The sequence below is a fragment of the Salvelinus fontinalis genome, chromosome 14 (assembly GCF_029448725.1).
Source record: "Salvelinus fontinalis isolate EN_2023a chromosome 14, ASM2944872v1, whole genome shotgun sequence".
Taxonomy (NCBI): domain Eukaryota; kingdom Metazoa; phylum Chordata; class Actinopteri; order Salmoniformes; family Salmonidae; genus Salvelinus; species Salvelinus fontinalis.
In genome coordinates this window covers 4,617,379-4,635,662 of record NC_074678.1, presented here as the reverse complement: position 1 = coordinate 4,635,662, position 18,284 = coordinate 4,617,379, and the positions used below count along the sequence as shown (strand labels likewise).

At 46.3% G+C, this 18,284-nt stretch overlaps 1 protein-coding gene across 1 annotated transcript; it reads left to right on the top strand.

Moving 5' to 3' along the window:
* The first annotated feature begins 566 nt into the window (after positions 1-566).
* On the top strand, positions 567-14,566 carry LOC129811131 (L-selectin-like). The gene is made up of 7 exons (XM_055862339.1): positions 567-646; positions 2,577-2,625; positions 2,730-3,225; positions 3,341-3,480; positions 3,526-3,568; positions 3,656-3,865; positions 14,444-14,566. Exons 1-7 carry the CDS (start codon positions 567-569, stop codon positions 14,563-14,565), a joined length of 1,140 nt encoding a protein of 379 aa, XP_055718314.1. The 3' UTR covers position 14,566.
* The last annotated feature ends 3,718 nt before the right edge of the window (positions 14,567-18,284 follow it).

Here is an 18,284-nt window from a genome sequence, read left to right as displayed (position 1 = left end):
GTCATCATTATGAATCAAGTTGACAATCTACTCGCAAATACTTTTTAATCTTTGTCATATGAAGAGAAATAATGAAGATAAATTATAGATAAAACGTATCGGTGCTCATCGGCCATTGGACATTGCACAACAAGTTGGAAATCGCAAATTCAACAATGAGTGGTTTGGAAGGAATGAGTGACAGTGGCTAACTGCAAGCATTGCAAAGCAATCACTAGCCTGCTATTCATTGGAGTCTGGGATGAAGAGGCTCTTTTCCACGTTTAAAATGATAAACATTCTACATTGGCCATGCTGTCAATGAAGTATGATTTGTGCCACGCTCAAAACAACTGTAAACTCGGAACTGTGAAAACGTCGACTTCAGTGAGTTCAAGACAACTGGGAAGTCGGGAATAAACGAGCCCCAACTGGGAAAATACGTTTTGAACGGTCTTCCGACTCGGAATTGTAAATCCGGCCTCTTTATAGAGCTACGACTTGAAGATCAATGACGTCATCATATCTCGACCTTGTTTTTTTTTCCCGAGTTCCCAGTTGTTTTGAAAGCAACATAAATCCAGAGAATGCCAGACTTTGATGACAAAATGTGCTCACGAAGGACCGCAGCGTCACCTTCCTGTTTAAGTGAGCACAGCACAACAAGGTGAGTCCAAAAAATGTCTTGTATGCTGCTGCATAAATGATGTAATATGCTAGAGAGATATATATACTGTAGCTAAGAAAGAAATACTAAGTGTATGTTGTGTAGTACTGCAACATGTTAGTAGCCCATGTGCCTCACCCTAATAATGTGGTCTATTTACCCCTCTATTTTCTGTTCTGACTTGGTGGTGTCCATGACGCCTATAACCTGTTTTAGAGAAATGTAATCATTCAATATTGTAAGAGCTTTCATTGTCTGCTTATATGCCCCTTTATTTATCCTACTGTTCTGACTTGGTGTACAGGGAGAACACTGTAAGAATGGCCCATATTCTGAATTCTGTCGCTGTACATTTCGAAAGCGCTAAACAAATAGTTATATTGACTACTTCCGTCCTAGCTCACTCATTAATGTCTTAAAGAGATTGCCTCTTATCCGCTTGTCGTCCCCTTATGCCATAGTTTGTACATCTCAATTGTCATTAGAAACCACATTTGTTTAAGCAAGTCAGCCATAAAAGCTTTGTTTCTTTAAAAGGCAGTAATTGAGGCTGAATGAACTGTTTCGCTGCCAGACAAGGCTCCGCTGATAGCCAGGTGTAGCAGTGGTAAGATTTTTGGACTGCTGTTGGGACAGCTTTATGTAGGCCCTAACAGTTTGTGGACACCGTCTGTCACCATTATAGTGCAATTAATGTATTGTTTAGAAACAGATCCCATCTTTAGCTAACCTCTCTGTCAGCATCGTGAGGGGACAGAAACAGATCCCATCTTTAGCTAACCTCTCTGTCAGTATCGTGAGGGGACAGAAACAGATCCCATCTTTAGCTAACCTCTCTGTCAGTATCGTGAGGGGACAGAAACAGATCTGATCTTTAGCTAACCTCTCTGTCAGCATCGTGAGGGGACAGAAACAGATCTGATCTTTAGCTAACCTCTCTGTCAGCATCGTGAGGGGACAGAAACAGACCTCATCTTTAGCTAACCTCTCTGCCAGTATCGTGAGGGGACAGAAACAGATCTGATCTTTAGCTAACCTCTCTGTCAGCATCGTGAGGGGACAGAAACAGATCTGATCTTTAGCTAACCTCTCTGTCAGTATCGTGAGGGGACAGAAACAGATCTGATCTTTAGCTAACCTCTCTGTCAGTATCGTGAGGGGACAGAAACAGACCTCATCTTTAGCTAACCTCTCTGTCAGCATCGTGAGGGGACAGAAACAGACCTCATCTTTAGCTAACCTCTCTGTCAGCATCGTGAGGGGACAGAAACAGAACACCTCTTTAGCTAACCTCTCTGTCAGCTTCGTGAGGGGACAGAAACAGAACACCTCTTTAGCTAACCTCTCTGTCAGCATCGTGAGGGGACAGAAACAGACCTCATCTTTAGCTAAGCTCTCTGTCAGTATCGTGAAGGGACAGAAACAGACCTCATCTTTATCTAACCTCTCTGTCAGTATCGTGAGGGGACAGCAACAGATCTCATCTTTAGCTAACCTCTCTGTCAGCATCGTGAGGGGACAGAAACAGATCTCATCTTTATCTAACCTCTCTGTCAGCATCGTGAGGGGACAGAAACAGACCTCATCTTTAGCTAATCTCTCTGTCAGTATCGTGAGGGGACAGAAACTGATCTCATCTTTCATTTCCTGAAACTGGGGCAAGTAAAACAAAACTCTACCTGGAATCCATTGCACTTCCCAGAACTTTGTACTGCTACTAACAGTCATTCAGTCAGTCATGAATCATACCCCATTCATTGTAATGTAAAATAAACATTTAGTGAATGATAAAGCATCCTGGTATTCTATGTTAATTTGGGAATCAATGGTAAAAGGACTCCATGTGGTACATTGACTGCAGATAGGAATCCATATAGGAGGCTTTGCCAAATTGTTATGAAAGCCAAACTGAGCTCCTTTCCAAACCCAGGTTAACCCAACACCACAGCCTGAGCGCCAGAGAAGGAGACCGACACATGGTAAGTATGAGATGGGAGCTCTCTCTTGCTCTCTCTTATATAAATCGGCCGTCCTTACCGGTCACTGTTGTATTGTAGATCGAATGATGTCTAGATAACCACAGTGTGTGATATTTACTGTTTATGGACAAACACAGGCAGTTCACGGACCCTTCTTCAGACAGCCACAGGTAGTAACAATGATGTGGATGCTGCTCATAGTCCTAGGTATGTGTGGAGGACGTGCCATGGGCTGGACATATCATTTCTCCACAGAGACCATGAACTGGACCATGGCAAGAGAGTGGTGTTGGATTAACAACCACACAGACATGGTAGTCATCCATAACCAGGAAGAGAATAATTACCTCCGCAACATCTTGCCTGATCAAACTGGGTCTCCGTATTACTGGATCGGAATCAAGAAGATCAATGAAAACTGGACATGGGTCGGAACTAACGGAACGTGGGTTGGGAATTATTCCTGGGCGCCCAACGAGCCCAATAACAAACTGGGTGAGGAGTGTGTTGAGATGTACGTCAACAAAGGGAACAGCGACAATAACGGGAAGTGGAACGATGATAAGTGTTCAAATCTCAAATACCCGCTATGCTACAGAGGTGAGGGACTCAACCATTGTTTTAGTTTTTTTTTTTAAAGGCCACCAGTAAATCATTTGATGAAAGCTGTGTTGAGATTGTGACATATATTACATGATGTATATTTATATCACAGACCAATGCAACCAAACATCATGCAAGGGACAAGGGAGATGCTTGGAGACCATCAACAACTTTACCTGTGTGTGCGAACCTGGGTTTGAGGGACACGATTGCCAAACAGGTGAGGGGAATCTGGAAGCTGCTGTTCCCACCGTGTCACACCTCTCCTTTAATTAACCTATGACCTTTTCTAATGAGGGTCGCTATGGCTACAACATCTGCTTCCTCAATTTCCTGAGTAGTACGCATTCATTTACGCATCAGGCATTATGACAGGTCCCTACTGTACCCCACTGTTGTGCTGAAACCTTTATTTTCCCCCCTAAAGCTAAGGGATGTGACCCCTTATGTCTACCTGATGGGTTTGTGAACTGCTCTGCTGTCAACTCTACCTGCCGGTTGAGCTGTGAGAAGGGGAATCTACTGCTGGGATCCCCAGAAGTCAGCTGTAGCACGGACAGGGTCTGGACTGGGGTCTGGGGCGATGACATCTGGAGCAGGATCTGGGTCTGGAGCGGACAAAGGCCAATTTGTGCAAGTAATTAAATCACCTGATACCATCTCTCATCATGTACTACGGGTTACATTTACATTTACACATTTAAGTCATTTAGCAGACACTCTTATCCAGAGCGACTTACAAATTGGTGCATTCACCTTATGACATCCAGTGGAACAGCCACTTTACAATAGTGCATCTAAATCTTTTAAGGGGGGGGGGGGTCAAAAGGATTGCTTTATCCTATCCTAGGTATTCCTTGAAGAGGTGGGGTTTCAGGTGTCTCCGGAAGGTGGTGATTGACTCCGCTGTCCTGGCGTCGTGAGGGAGTTTGTTCCACCATTGGGGTGCCAGAGCAGCGAACAGTTTTGACTGGGCTGAGCGGGAACTGTACTTCCTCAGTGGTAGGGAGGCGAGCAGGCCAGAGGTGGATGAACGCAGTGCCAGAACAAAGTTATGGTGCTAGGCTAGGCTAGGCTAGCTAGCTACACCCCTGGTGTCTCAGAGGAAGTGAGGCTACTGATGGAAATGAGCTAAATCTTGTGCAACTCATCACTGCTCAGAATACTGAGACTTTTTTTCTGTACATTGTACAGAAAAAAATGGATAAAGTAACTCAATAATACAAGTCAAGGCAGGCTGTTTAGAGTTTGATACTACTGTATATACTACATATATACTGTAGCAAAGGGCGGGAGAAAGGGGGGGGGGGTCACCTATCAACACTGCAACACAATGGTTCGCTCCATGCTGTCAGCACAGACACTTGTTCCTGTCTGGTGGGAGACTGGAGACTGACTCAGGTCTTTAGAGGGGTTGTGTCTGGGTCATTTCCACATGCGGTACCATGACCTCATGACCTCAGACCCTTATATATATATAATGGTTGTAGCTGCTGGTTGACTGTGTGTTTCCTCAGGTTATCAGCATGTCCTAATGGTTGTAGCTGCTGGTTGACTGTGTGTTTCCTCAGGTTATCAGCATGTCCTAATGGTTGTAGCTGCTGGGTGACTGTTTCCTCAGGTTATCAGCATGTCCTAATGGTTGTAGCTGCTGGGTGACTGTTTCCTCAGGTTATCAGCATGTCCTAATGGTTGTAGCTGCTGGGTGACTGTTTCCTCAGGTTATCAGCATGTCCTAATGGTTGTAGCTGCTGGTTGACTGTTTCCTCAGGTTATCAGCATGTCCTAATGGTTGTAGCTGCTGGTTGACTGTTTCCTCAGGTTATCAGCATGTCCTAATGGTTGTAGCTGCTGGGTGACTGTGTGTTTCCTCAGGTTATCAGCATGTCCTAATGGTTGTAGCTGCTGAGTGACTGTTTCCTCAGGTTATCAGCATGTCCTAATGGTTGTAGCTGCTGGTTGACTGTTTCCTCAGGTTATCAGCATGTCCTAATGGTTGTAGCTGCTGGTTGACTGTTTCCTCAGGTTATCAGCATGTCCTAATGGTTGTAGCTGCTGGGTGACTGTTTCCTCAGGTTATCAGCATGTCCTAATGGTTGTAGCTGCTGGTTGACTGTTTCCTCAGGTTATCAGCATGTCCTAATGGTTGTAGCTGCTGGTTGACTGTTTCCTCAGGTTATCAGCATGTCCTAATGGTTGTAGCTGCTGGGTGACTGTGTGTTTCCTCAGGTTATCAGCATGTCCTAATGGTTGTAGCTGCTGGGTGACTGTTTCCTCAGGTTATCAGCATGTCCTAATGGTTGTAGCTGCTGGTTGACTGTGTGTTTCCTCAGGTTATCAGCATGTCCTAATGGTTGTAGCTGCTGGTTGACTGTGTGTTTCCTCAGGTTATCAGCATGTCCTAATGGTTGTAGCTGCTGGGTGACTGTGTGTTTCCTCAGGTTATCAGCATGTCCTAATGGTTGTAGCTGCTGGGTGACTGTGTGTTTCCTCAGGTTATCAGCATGTCCTAATGGTTGTAGCTGCTGGTTGACTGTGTGTTTCCTCAGGTTATCAGCATGTCCTAATGGTTGTAGCTGCTGGGTGACTGTGTGTTTCCTCAGGTTATCAGCATGTCCTAATGGTTGTAGCTGCTGGGTGACTGTTTCCTCAGGTTATCAGCATGTCCTAATGGTTGTAGCTGCTGGGTGACTGTTTCCTCAGGTTATCAGCATGTCCTAATGGTTGTAGCTGCTGGGTGACTGTGTGTTTCCTCAGGTTATCAGCATGTCCTAATGGTTGTAGCTGCTGGTTGACTGTTTCCTCAGGTTATCAGCATGTCCTAATGGTTGTAGCTGCTGGTTGACTGTTTCCTCAGGTTATCAGCATGTCCTAATGGTTGTAGCTGCTGGTTGACTGTTTCCTCAGGTTATCAGCATGTCCTAATGGTTGTAGCTGCTGGTTGACTGTTTCCTCAGGTTATCAGCATGTCCTAATGGTTGTAGCTGCTGGGTGACTGTGTGTTTCCTCAGGTTATCAGCATGTCCTAATGGTTGTAGCTGCTGGGTGACTGTTTCCTCAGGTTATCAGCATGTCCTAATGGTTGTAGCTGCTGGTTGACTGTTTCCTCAGGTTATCAGCATGTCCTAATGGTTGTAGCTGCTGGTTGACTGTTTCCTCAGGTTATCAGCATGTCCTAATGGTTGTAGCTGCTGGTTGACTGTTTCCTCAGGTTATCAGCATGTCCTAATGGTTGTAGCTGCTGGGTGACTGTGTGTTTCCTCAGGTTATCAGCATGTCCTAATGGTTGTAGCTGCTGGTTGACTGTTTCCTCAGGTTATCAGCATGTCCTAATGGTTGTAGCTGCTGGTTGACTGTTTCCTCAGGTTATCAGCATGTCCTAATGGTTGTAGCTGCTGGTTGACTGTTTCCTCAGGTTATCAGCATGTCCTAATGGTTGTAGCTGCTGGGTGACTGTGTGTTTCCTCAGGTTATCAGCATGTCCTAATGGTTGTAGCTGCTGGTTGACTGTTTCCTCAGGTTATCAGCATGTCCTAATGGTTGTAGCTGCTGGTTGACTGTTTCCTCAGGTTATCAGCATGTCCTAATGGTTGTAGCTGCTGGGTGACTGTGTGTTTCCTCAGGTTATCAGCATGTCCTAATGGTTGTAGCTGCTGGTTGACTGTTTCCTCAGGTTATCAGCATGTCCTAATGGTTGTAGCTGCTGGTTGACTGTTTCCTCAGGTTATCAGCATGTCCTAATGGTTGTAGCTGCTGGTTGACTGTTTCCTCAGGTTATCAGCATGTCCTAATGGTTGTAGCTGCTGGGTGACTGTGTGTGTCCTCAGGTTATCAGCATGTCCTAATGGTTGTAGCTGCTGGTTGACTGTTTCCTCAGGTTATCAGCATGTCCTAATGGTTGTAGCTGCTGGGTGACTGTGTGTTTCCTCAGGTTATCAGCATGTCCTAATGGTTGTAGCTGCTGGGTGACTGTTTCCTCAGGTTATCAGCATGTCCTAATGGTTGTAGCTGCTGGTTGACTGTTTCCTCAGGTTATCAGCATGTCCTAATGGTTGTAGCTGCTGGGTGACTGTTTCCTCAGGTTATCAGCATGTCCTAATGGTTGTAGCTGCTGGTTGACTGTGTGTGTCCTCAGGTTATCAGCATGTCCTAATGGTTGTAGCTGCTGGTTGACTGTTTCCTCAGGTTATCAGCATGTCCTAATGGTTGTAGCTGCTGGGTGACTGTGTTTCCTCAGGTTATCAGCATGTCCTAATGGTTGTAGCTGCTGGGTGACTGTTTCCTCAGGTTATCAGCATGTCCTAATGGTTGTAGCTGCTGGTTGACTGTTTCCTCAGGTTATCAGCATGTCCTAATGGTTGTAGCTGCTGGTTGACTGTGTGTTTCCTCAGGTTATCAGCATGTCCTAATGGTTGTAGCTGCTGGGTGACTGTGTGTTTCCTCAGGTTATCAGCATGTCCTAATGGTTGTAGCTGCTGGTTGACTGTTTCCTCAGGTTATCAGCATGTCCTAATGGTTGTAGCTGCTGGTTGACTGTTTCCTCAGGTTATCAGCATGTCCTAATGGTTGTAGCTGCTGGTTGACTGTTTCCTCAGGTTATCAGCATGTCCTAATGGTTGTAGCTGCTGGGTGACTGTGTGTTTCCTCAGGTTATCAGCATGTCCTAATGGTTGTAGCTGCTGGGTGACTGTGTGTTTCCTCAGGTTATCAGCATGTCCTAATGGTTGTAGCTGCTGGTTGACTGTTTCCTCAGGTTATCAGCATGTCCTAATGGTTGTAGCTGCTGGGTGACTGTGTGTTTCCTCAGGTTATCAGCATGTCCTAATGGTTGTAGCTGCTGGTTGACTGTTTCCTCAGGTTATCAGCATGTCCTAATGGTTGTAGCTGCTGGTTGACTGTGTGTTTCCTCAGGTTATCAGCATGTCCTAATGGTTGTAGCTGCTGGTTGACTGTTTCCTCAGGTTATCAGCATGTCCTAATGGTTGTAGCTGCTGGGTGACTGTGTTTCCTCAGGTTATCAGCATGTCCTAATGGTTGTAGCTGCTGGTTGACTGTGTGTTTCCTCAGGTTATCAGCATGTCCTAATGGTTGTAGCTGCTGGTTGACTGTTTCCTCAGGTTATCAGCATGTCCTAATGGTTGTAGCTGCTGGGTGACTGTGTGTTTCCTCAGGTTATCAGCATGTCCTAATGGTTGTAGCTGCTGGTTGACTGTGTGTTTCCTCAGGTTATCAGCATGTCCTAATGGTTGTAGCTGCTGGGTGACTGTTTCCTCAGGTTATCAGCATGTCCTAATGGTTGTAGCTGCTGGGTGACTGTGTGTGTCCTCAGGTTATCAGCATGTCCTAATGGTTGTAGCTGCTGGGTGACTGTGTGTTTCCTCAGGTTATCAGCATGTCCTAATGGTTGTAGCTGCTGGTTGACTGTTTCCTCAGGTTATCAGCATGTCCTAATGGTTGTAGCTGCTGGGTGACTGTGTGTTTCCTCAGGTTATCAGCATGTCCTAATGGTTGTAGCTGCTGGGTGACTGTTTCCTCAGGTTATCAGCATGTCCTAATGGTTGTAGCTGCTGGTTGACTGTTTCCTCAGGTTATCAGCATGTCCTAATGGTTGTAGCTGCTGGGTGACTGTGTGTTTCCTCAGGTTATCAGCATGTCCTAATGGTTGTAGCTGCTGGGTGACTGTTTCCTCAGGTTATCAGCATGTCCTAATGGTTGTAGCTGCTGGTTGACTGTTTCCTCAGGTTATCAGCATGTCCTAATGGTTGTAGCTGCTGGGTGACTGTGTGTGTCCTCAGGTTATCAGCATGTCCTAATGGTTGTAGCTGCTGGTTGACTGTGTGTTTCCTCAGGTTATCAGCATGTCCTAATGGTTGTAGCTGCTGGGTGACTGTTTCCTCAGGTTATCAGCATGTCCTAATGGTTGTAGCTGCTGGTTGACTGTTTCCTCAGGTTATCAGCATGTCCTAATGGTTGTAGCTGCTGGGTGACTGTGTGTTTCCTCAGGTTATCAGCATGTCCTAATGGTTGTAGCTGCTGGTTGACTGTTTCCTCAGGTTATCAGCATGTCCTAATGGTTGTAGCTGCTGGGTGACTGTGTGTTTCCTCAGGTTATCAGCATGTCCTAATGGTTGTAGCTGCTGGTTGACTGTTTCCTCAGGTTATCAGCATGTCCTAATGGTTGTAGCTGCTGGTTGACTGTGTGTTTCCTCAGGTTATCAGCATGTCCTAATGGTTGTAGCTGCTGGTTGACTGTGTGTTTCCTCAGGTTATCAGCATGTCCTAATGGTTGTAGCTGCTGGTTGACTGTGTGTTTCCTCAGGTTATCAGCATGTCCTAATGGTTGTAGCTGCTGGTTGACTGTGTGTTTCCTCAGGTTATCAGCATGTCCTAATGGTTGTAGCTGCTGGGTGACTGTTTCCTCAGGTTATCAGCATGTCCTAATGGTTGTAGCTGCTGGGTGACTGTGTTTCCTCAGGTTATCAGCATGTCCTAATGGTTGTAGCTGCTGGGTGACTGTGTGTTTCCTCAGGTTATCAGCATGTCCTAATGGTTGTAGCTGCTGGGTGACTGTGTGTTTCCTCAGGTTATCAGCATGTCCTAATGGTTGTAGCTGCTGGTTGACTGTTTCCTCAGGTTATCAGCATGTCCTAATGGTTGTAGCTGCTGGTTGACTGTTTCCTCAGGTTATCAGCATGTCCTAATGGTTGTAGCTGCTGGTTGACTGTTTCCTCAGGTTATCAGCATGTCCTAATGGTTGTAGCTGCTGGTTGACTGTTTCCTCAGGTTATCAGCATGTCCTAATGGTTGTAGCTGCTGGTTGACTGTGTGTGTCCTCAGGTTATCAGCATGTCCTAATGGTTGTAGCTGCTGGTTGACTGTTTCCTCAGGTTATCAGCATGTCCTAATGGTTGTAGCTGCTGGTTGACTGTTTCCTCAGGTTATCAGCATGTCCTAATGGTTGTAGCTGCTGGTTGACTGTTTCCTCAGGTTATCAGCATGTCCTAATGGTTGTAGCTGCTGGGTGACTGTTTCCTCAGGTTATCAGCATGTCCTAATGGTTGTAGCTGCTGGGTGACTGTGTGTTTCCTCAGGTTATCAGCATGTCCTAATGGTTGTAGCTGCTGGGTGACTGTGTGTTTCCTCAGGTTATCAGCATGTCCTAATGGTTGTAGCTGCTGGGTGACTGTGTGTTTCCTCAGGTTATCAGCATGTCCTAATGGTTGTAGCTGCTGGTTGACTGTGTGTTTCCTCAGGTTATCAGCATGTCCTAATGGTTGTAGCTGCTGGTTGACTATTTCCTCAGGTTATCAGCATGTCCTAATGGTTGTAGCTGCTGGGTGACTGTGTGTTTCCTCAGGTTATCAGCATGTCCTAATGGTTGTAGCTGCTGGTTGACTGTTTCCTCAGGTTATCAGCATGTCCTAATGGTTGTAGCTGCTGGTTGACTGTGTGTTTCCTCAGGTTATCAGCATGTCCTAATGGTTGTAGCTGCTGGTTGACTGTGTGTTTCCTCAGGTTATCAGCATGTCCTAATGGTTGTAGCTGTTGGGTGACTGTTTCCTCAGGTTATCAGCATGTCCTAATGGTTGTAGCTGCTGGTTGACTGTTTCCTCAGGTTATCAGCATGTCCTAATGGTTGTAGCTGCTGGGTGACTGTTTCCTCAGGTTATCAGCATGTCCTAATGGTTGTAGCTGCTGGGTGACTGTGTGTTTCCTCAGGTTATCAGCATGTCCTAATGGTTGTAGCTGCTGGGTGACTGTGTGTTTCCTCAGGTTATCAGCATGTCCTAATGGTTGTAGCTGCTGGGTGACTGTGTGTTTCCTCAGGTTATCAGCATGTCCTAATGGTTGTAGCTGCTGGGTGACTGTTTCCTCAGGTTATCAGCATGTCCTAATGGTTGTAGCTGCTGGTTGACTGTGTGTTTCCTCAGGTTATCAGCATGTCCTAATGGTTGTAGCTGCTGGGTGACTGTTTCCTCAGGTTATCAGCATGTCCTAATGGTTGTAGCTGCTGGGTGACTGTGTGTGTCCTCAGGTTATCAGCATGTCCTAATGGTTGTAGCTGCTGGGTGACTGTGTGTTTCCTCAGGTTATCAGCATGTCCTAATGGTTGTAGCTGCTGGTTGACTGTTTCCTCAGGTTATCAGCATGTCCTAATGGTTGTAGCTGCTGGGTGACTGTGTGTTTCCTCAGGTTATCAGCATGTCCTAATGGTTGTAGCTGCTGGGTGACTGTTTCCTCAGGTTATCAGCATGTCCTAATGGTTGTAGCTGCTGGTTGACTGTTTCCTCAGGTTATCAGCATGTCCTAATGGTTGTAGCTGCTGGGTGACTGTGTGTTTCCTCAGGTTATCAGCATGTCCTAATGGTTGTAGCTGCTGGGTGACTGTTTCCTCAGGTTATCAGCATGTCCTAATGGTTGTAGCTGCTGGTTGACTGTTTCCTCAGGTTATCAGCATGTCCTAATGGTTGTAGCTGCTGGGTGACTGTGTGTGTCCTCAGGTTATCAGCATGTCCTAATGGTTGTAGCTGCTGGTTGACTGTGTGTTTCCTCAGGTTATCAGCATGTCCTAATGGTTGTAGCTGCTGGGTGACTGTTTCCTCAGGTTATCAGCATGTCCTAATGGTTGTAGCTGCTGGTTGACTGTTTCCTCAGGTTATCAGCATGTCCTAATGGTTGTAGCTGCTGGGTGACTGTGTGTTTCCTCAGGTTATCAGCATGTCCTAATGGTTGTAGCTGCTGGTTGACTGTTTCCTCAGGTTATCAGCATGTCCTAATGGTTGTAGCTGCTGGGTGACTGTGTGTTTCCTCAGGTTATCAGCATGTCCTAATGGTTGTAGCTGCTGGTTGACTGTTTCCTCAGGTTATCAGCATGTCCTAATGGTTGTAGCTGCTGGTTGACTGTGTGTTTCCTCAGGTTATCAGCATGTCCTAATGGTTGTAGCTGCTGGTTGACTGTGTGTTTCCTCAGGTTATCAGCATGTCCTAATGGTTGTAGCTGCTGGTTGACTGTGTGTTTCCTCAGGTTATCAGCATGTCCTAATGGTTGTAGCTGCTGGTTGACTGTGTGTTTCCTCAGGTTATCAGCATGTCCTAATGGTTGTAGCTGCTGGGTGACTGTTTCCTCAGGTTATCAGCATGTCCTAATGGTTGTAGCTGCTGGGTGACTGTGTTTCCTCAGGTTATCAGCATGTCCTAATGGTTGTAGCTGCTGGGTGACTGTGTGTTTCCTCAGGTTATCAGCATGTCCTAATGGTTGTAGCTGCTGGGTGACTGTGTGTTTCCTCAGGTTATCAGCATGTCCTAATGGTTGTAGCTGCTGGTTGACTGTTTCCTCAGGTTATCAGCATGTCCTAATGGTTGTAGCTGCTGGTTGACTGTTTCCTCAGGTTATCAGCATGTCCTAATGGTTGTAGCTGCTGGTTGACTGTTTCCTCAGGTTATCAGCATGTCCTAATGGTTGTAGCTGCTGGTTGACTGTTTCCTCAGGTTATCAGCATGTCCTAATGGTTGTAGCTGCTGGTTGACTGTGTGTGTCCTCAGGTTATCAGCATGTCCTAATGGTTGTAGCTGCTGGTTGACTGTTTCCTCAGGTTATCAGCATGTCCTAATGGTTGTAGCTGCTGGTTGACTGTTTCCTCAGGTTATCAGCATGTCCTAATGGTTGTAGCTGCTGGTTGACTGTTTCCTCAGGTTATCAGCATGTCCTAATGGTTGTAGCTGCTGGGTGACTGTTTCCTCAGGTTATCAGCATGTCCTAATGGTTGTAGCTGCTGGGTGACTGTGTGTTTCCTCAGGTTATCAGCATGTCCTAATGGTTGTAGCTGCTGGGTGACTGTGTGTTTCCTCAGGTTATCAGCATGTCCTAATGGTTGTAGCTGCTGGGTGACTGTGTGTTTCCTCAGGTTATCAGCATGTCCTAATGGTTGTAGCTGCTGGTTGACTGTGTGTTTCCTCAGGTTATCAGCATGTCCTAATGGTTGTAGCTGCTGGTTGACTGTTTCCTCAGGTTATCAGCATGTCCTAATGGTTGTAGCTGCTGGGTGACTGTGTGTTTCCTCAGGTTATCAGCATGTCCTAATGGTTGTAGCTGCTGGTTGACTGTTTCCTCAGGTTATCAGCATGTCCTAATGGTTGTAGCTGCTGGTTGACTGTGTGTTTCCTCAGGTTATCAGCATGTCCTAATGGTTGTAGCTGCTGGTTGACTGTGTGTTTCCTCAGGTTATCAGCATGTCCTAATGGTTGTAGCTGTTGGGTGACTGTTTCCTCAGGTTATCAGCATGTCCTAATGGTTGTAGCTGCTGGTTGACTGTTTCCTCAGGTTATCAGCATGTCCTAATGGTTGTAGCTGCTGGGTGACTGTTTCCTCAGGTTATCAGCATGTCCTAATGGTTGTAGCTGCTGGGTGACTGTGTGTTTCCTCAGGTTATCAGCATGTCCTAATGGTTGTAGCTGCTGGGTGACTGTGTGTTTCCTCAGGTTATCAGCATGTCCTAATGGTTGTAGCTGCTGGGTGACTGTGTGTTTCCTCAGGTTATCAGCATGTCCTAATGGTTGTAGCTGCTGGGTGACTGTTTCCTCAGGTTATCAGCATGTCCTAATGGTTGTAGCTGCTGGTTGACTGTGTGTTTCCTCAGGTTATCAGCATGTCCTAATGGTTGTAGCTGCTGGGTGACTGTGTGTTTCCTCAGGTTATCAGCATGTCCTAATGGTTGTAGCTGCTGGGTGACTGTGTGTTTCCTCAGGTTATCAGCATGTCCTAATGGTTGTAGCTGCTGGTTGACTGTTTCCTCAGGTTATCAGCATGTCCTAATGGTTGTAGCTGCTGGGTGACTGTTTCCTCAGGTTATCAGCATGTCCTAATGGTTGTAGCTGCTGGTTGACTGTTTCCTCAGGTTATCAGCATGTCCTAATGGTTGTAGCTGCTGGGTGACTGTGTGTTTCCTCATGTTATCAGCATGTCCTAATGGTTGTAGCTGCTGGTTGACTGTGTGTTTCCTCAGGTTATCAGCATGTCCTAATGGTTGTAGCTGCTGGTTGACTGTTTCCTCAGGTTATCAGCATGTCCTAATGGTTGTAGCTGCTGGGTGACTGTGTGTTTCCTCAGGTTATCAGCATGTCCTAATGGTTGTAGCTGCTGGGTGACTGTGTGTTTCCTCAGGTTATCAGCATGTCCTAATGGTTGTAGCTGCTGGGTGACTGTGTGTTTCCTCAGGTTATCAGCATGTCCTAATGGTTGTAGCTGCTGGTTGGATGCTCTCAATGTCCTGCTGCATCTGCTGTTGTTTCAATCGCAGAAAAAGTAAGTTCCAGTTGTTTATAAAAAATGTTTTTTAAAAGATTGGTTTTTTTTAACCCCTTTTTCTTCCCAATTGTTAGTAGTTACTGTCTTGTCTCATCGCTACAACTCCCGTACAGACTCGGGAAAGACGAAGGTCATGTGTCCTCCGAAACACAACCCAACCAAGACGCACTGCTTCTTAACACAGCGCGCATCCAACCCGGAAGCCAGCCGCACAATGTGTCGGAGGAAACACCGTGCACCTAGCGACCTGCTCAGCGTGCACTGCACCCGCCCCGCCACAGGAGTCGCTAGTGCGCAATGAGACAAGGATATCCCTACCGGCCAAACCCTCCCTAACCCGGTCGACGCTGGGCCAATTGTGCGTTGCCCCATGGACCTCCCAGTCGCGGCCGGCTGCGACAGAGCCTGGGCTCGAACCCAGAGTCTCTGGTGGCACAGCTAACACTGCGATGCGGTGCCTTAGACCACTGCGCCACCCGGGAGGCCCGATAAGTATTTTGGAATACTTTGTATAAAATGGGGCGTTCTTCAATTACGGTGACATTTAAGCATGGCATTTTGAATTTTTTTACATTTATTTTTTCTAGATTTATTTTGATTGAAATGTGCTTTATTTATTTAACCTTTTATTAAACTGTTTGGGTATATCTTCCCATTATAAATCAATTTAAATGGTAGCTTAATGACTGTATATATTTAGAAGTAGTAACACCAATGATGATATTTTAGATAAATTAGGATTTTCTGAAATGGCCATCAATTCATTACTAAAGTGATGTGATTAATCATTTTGCTCACACTGTTATTTCCCTTCATCTAAATTGACTAACACCTTTGATTTAGACACACCTAATTGTCATCTTAAATGTTGTTTGTCATTTAACAGAACCTCTTATCCAGAGCGACTCACAGTACTGCAATGCATATATTTTCATACTGGTCCCCCTTCGGTATCAAACCCACAACCCTGGTGGTTCAAGCGCCATACTCTAACCGGCTGTGTCACACAGAATCAATGGAATTTTCAAATTGATGACCTACTTAAAAGGGTGTGGTTAGTTAATAATGTGGTTTAATATACCCCCCCCCCCCCCCCCCCCCTCCCCCCCTGATAACAGTTTGCCACTGGAGAGAATGCTCAGAGTCCTTGTATATCTTGATTTTCTTTCTTTTTTTTAAATCAGTGATTTTTCAAGGCGGAAACACCAATGACATAAAACACAGGGACACACATTATAATAGTTAAAATATATAATATTTAAATAACCTTCTTTGTTTTTATTGATCTATGAAATATATTAGATAGACATAGATCTAAACCCCCAGAACATGTCACTACACCTCTACACATTTCTTTATTTTACCTTTATTAAACTAGGCAAGTCAGTAAAGAACAAATTCTTATTTACAATGACGGCCTAGGAACAGTGGGTTAACTGCCTTGTTCAGAGGGCAGAACGACAGATTTTTACCTTGTCAGCTCAGGGATTTGAACTTGCAACCTTTCGGTTACTAGTCCAACGCTCTAACATCACCAGTGGGACAAGCCAATTTGCTATCCCCCTGTTGTTTTACAATGCATTCACATAGATGTGCTGCGGTATAAAGGATTTAGCGACATGTTTGACTTTTAAATCAAACTATTATTTGTCATGTTTTTGGGTCATTTTAAAGTGTTTTTACGTAGGGCCTCCCGAGTGGCGCAGCGGGCACCGCATCGCCTTAAGGCACCGCATCGCCGTGACCGGGAGACCCATGAGGCGGCACACAATTGGCTTGGTTAGGGGAGGGTTTGGCTGGCCCGGGGTTTGGCCGGGCGCCTGCAAGCTGACTTCGGCCGCCAGTTGGACTGTGTTTCCACCGACACAGTGAGCAGTGTGTCAAGAAGCAGTGCGGTTTGGTTTGGTTGTGTTTCGGAGGAGGCATGGCTCTCAACCTTTGCCTCTCCCGAGTCCATAGGGGGGTTGCAGCGATGGGACAAGACTGTAATTAACAATTGGATATCATGAAATTGGGTGGAAAAAGGGGTAAAAGTATATTTTAAAAAACTGTTTTTACATGGTGCCAAAGTCAAGGGACAGCATTTCAAGCAATTCAACAAACAAACAAAATCTCTTTTGATCTTTTTTTTAGGAAAGAAGCATGCCCAACTAAGGTAAGAGATGCTGGCTCCCCTCCCAGGCCATGTGCTGGCTTCTCCCCCAGGCCATGTGCTGGCTTCTCCCCCAGGCCATGTGCTGGCTTCTCCCCCAGGCCATGTGCTGGCTTCTCCCCCAGGCCATGTGCTGGCTTCTCCCCCAGGCCATGTGCTGGCTTCTCACCCTGACCATGTGCTGGCTTCTCACCCAGGCCATGTGCCGGCTTCTCACCCTGACCATGTGCCGGCTTCTCACCCAGGCCATGTGTCGGCTTCTCACCCAGGCCATGTGCCGGCTTCTCACCCAGGCCATGTGCCGGCTTCTCACCCAGGCCATGTGCCGGCTTCTCACCCAGGCCATGTGCCGGCTTCTCACCCAGGCCATGTGCCGGCTTCTCACCCAGGCCATGTGCCGGCTTCTCACCCTGACCATGTGCCGGCTTCTCACCCAGGCCATGTGCCGGCTTCTCACCCTGACCATGTGCCGGCTTCTCACCCAGGCCATGTGCCGGCTTCTCACCCTGACCATGTGCCGGCTTCTCACCCAGGCCATGTGCCGGCTTCTCACCCTGACCATGTGCCGGCTTCTCACCCAGGCCATGTGCCGGCTTCTCACCCTGACCATGTGCCGGCTTCTCACCCAGGCCATGTGCCGGCTTCTCACCCAGGCCATGTGCCGGCTTCTCACCCTGACCATGTGCCGGCTTCTCACCCAGGCCATGTGCCGGCTTCTCACCCTGACCATGTGCCGGCTTCTCACCCTGACCATGTGCCGGCTTCTCACCCAGGCCATGTGTCGGCTTCTCACCCTGGCCATGTGCCGGCTTCTCACCCAGGCCATGTGCCGGCTTCTCACCCTGACCATGTGTCGGCTTCTCACCCAGGCCATGTGCCGGCTTCTCACCCTGGCCATGTGCTGGCTAAGTGCAATAATAGTATGTTTTTTGTTTTTGATTGATATCTTGACTTTTACTCTTATCCTGAAGGGAACCAGATGAGGGTGTGACGTCATCCAACGAGACAGGGGACAACTGATGGACCGCCGACACTTCATTAATTATGTCATAATCGACCAATTATAATCAACATACTGTGTGGATTAGTCCACATCAAACATAGGATGTTGTAAATCGTTAGAATGATGTTACTGTATGTTATGTGAATTCTACAAGTTCAACAGCTTTGTGTAAGAGAAGTAAATAAAACTATTTTTAGCTCTCTTGATTTTGGGGTTCAGAGTGTATATGGGGTAAATCAGTGTACGTGGAAACATCCTTTTTCTTCACACTTCAAACACTGGGTGTGAGTGTGTATGCGTTCCTATAAATTGCAAAGGAAGTCACAATAAAAAAATATATGTTCTTAACCTTTTACTGCAGTGGGCTAAATCAGGGTGACACAGAGTGTTTCTTGGTAGTCTTAAACAAATCTACTTTGAAACTAAAGTATACTCCTCACACACGGGTATGTTATGGACTTAAACAAAATAAAACACCTGTACCATGTTTAAAATGTATTCAATTTTGAGTTTGCGTCCCAATATTACACTTTATATACATCACAGAAAACTTTTGTTTTGTTTATTAATGATGAAATAATGAAGAATATATGAAT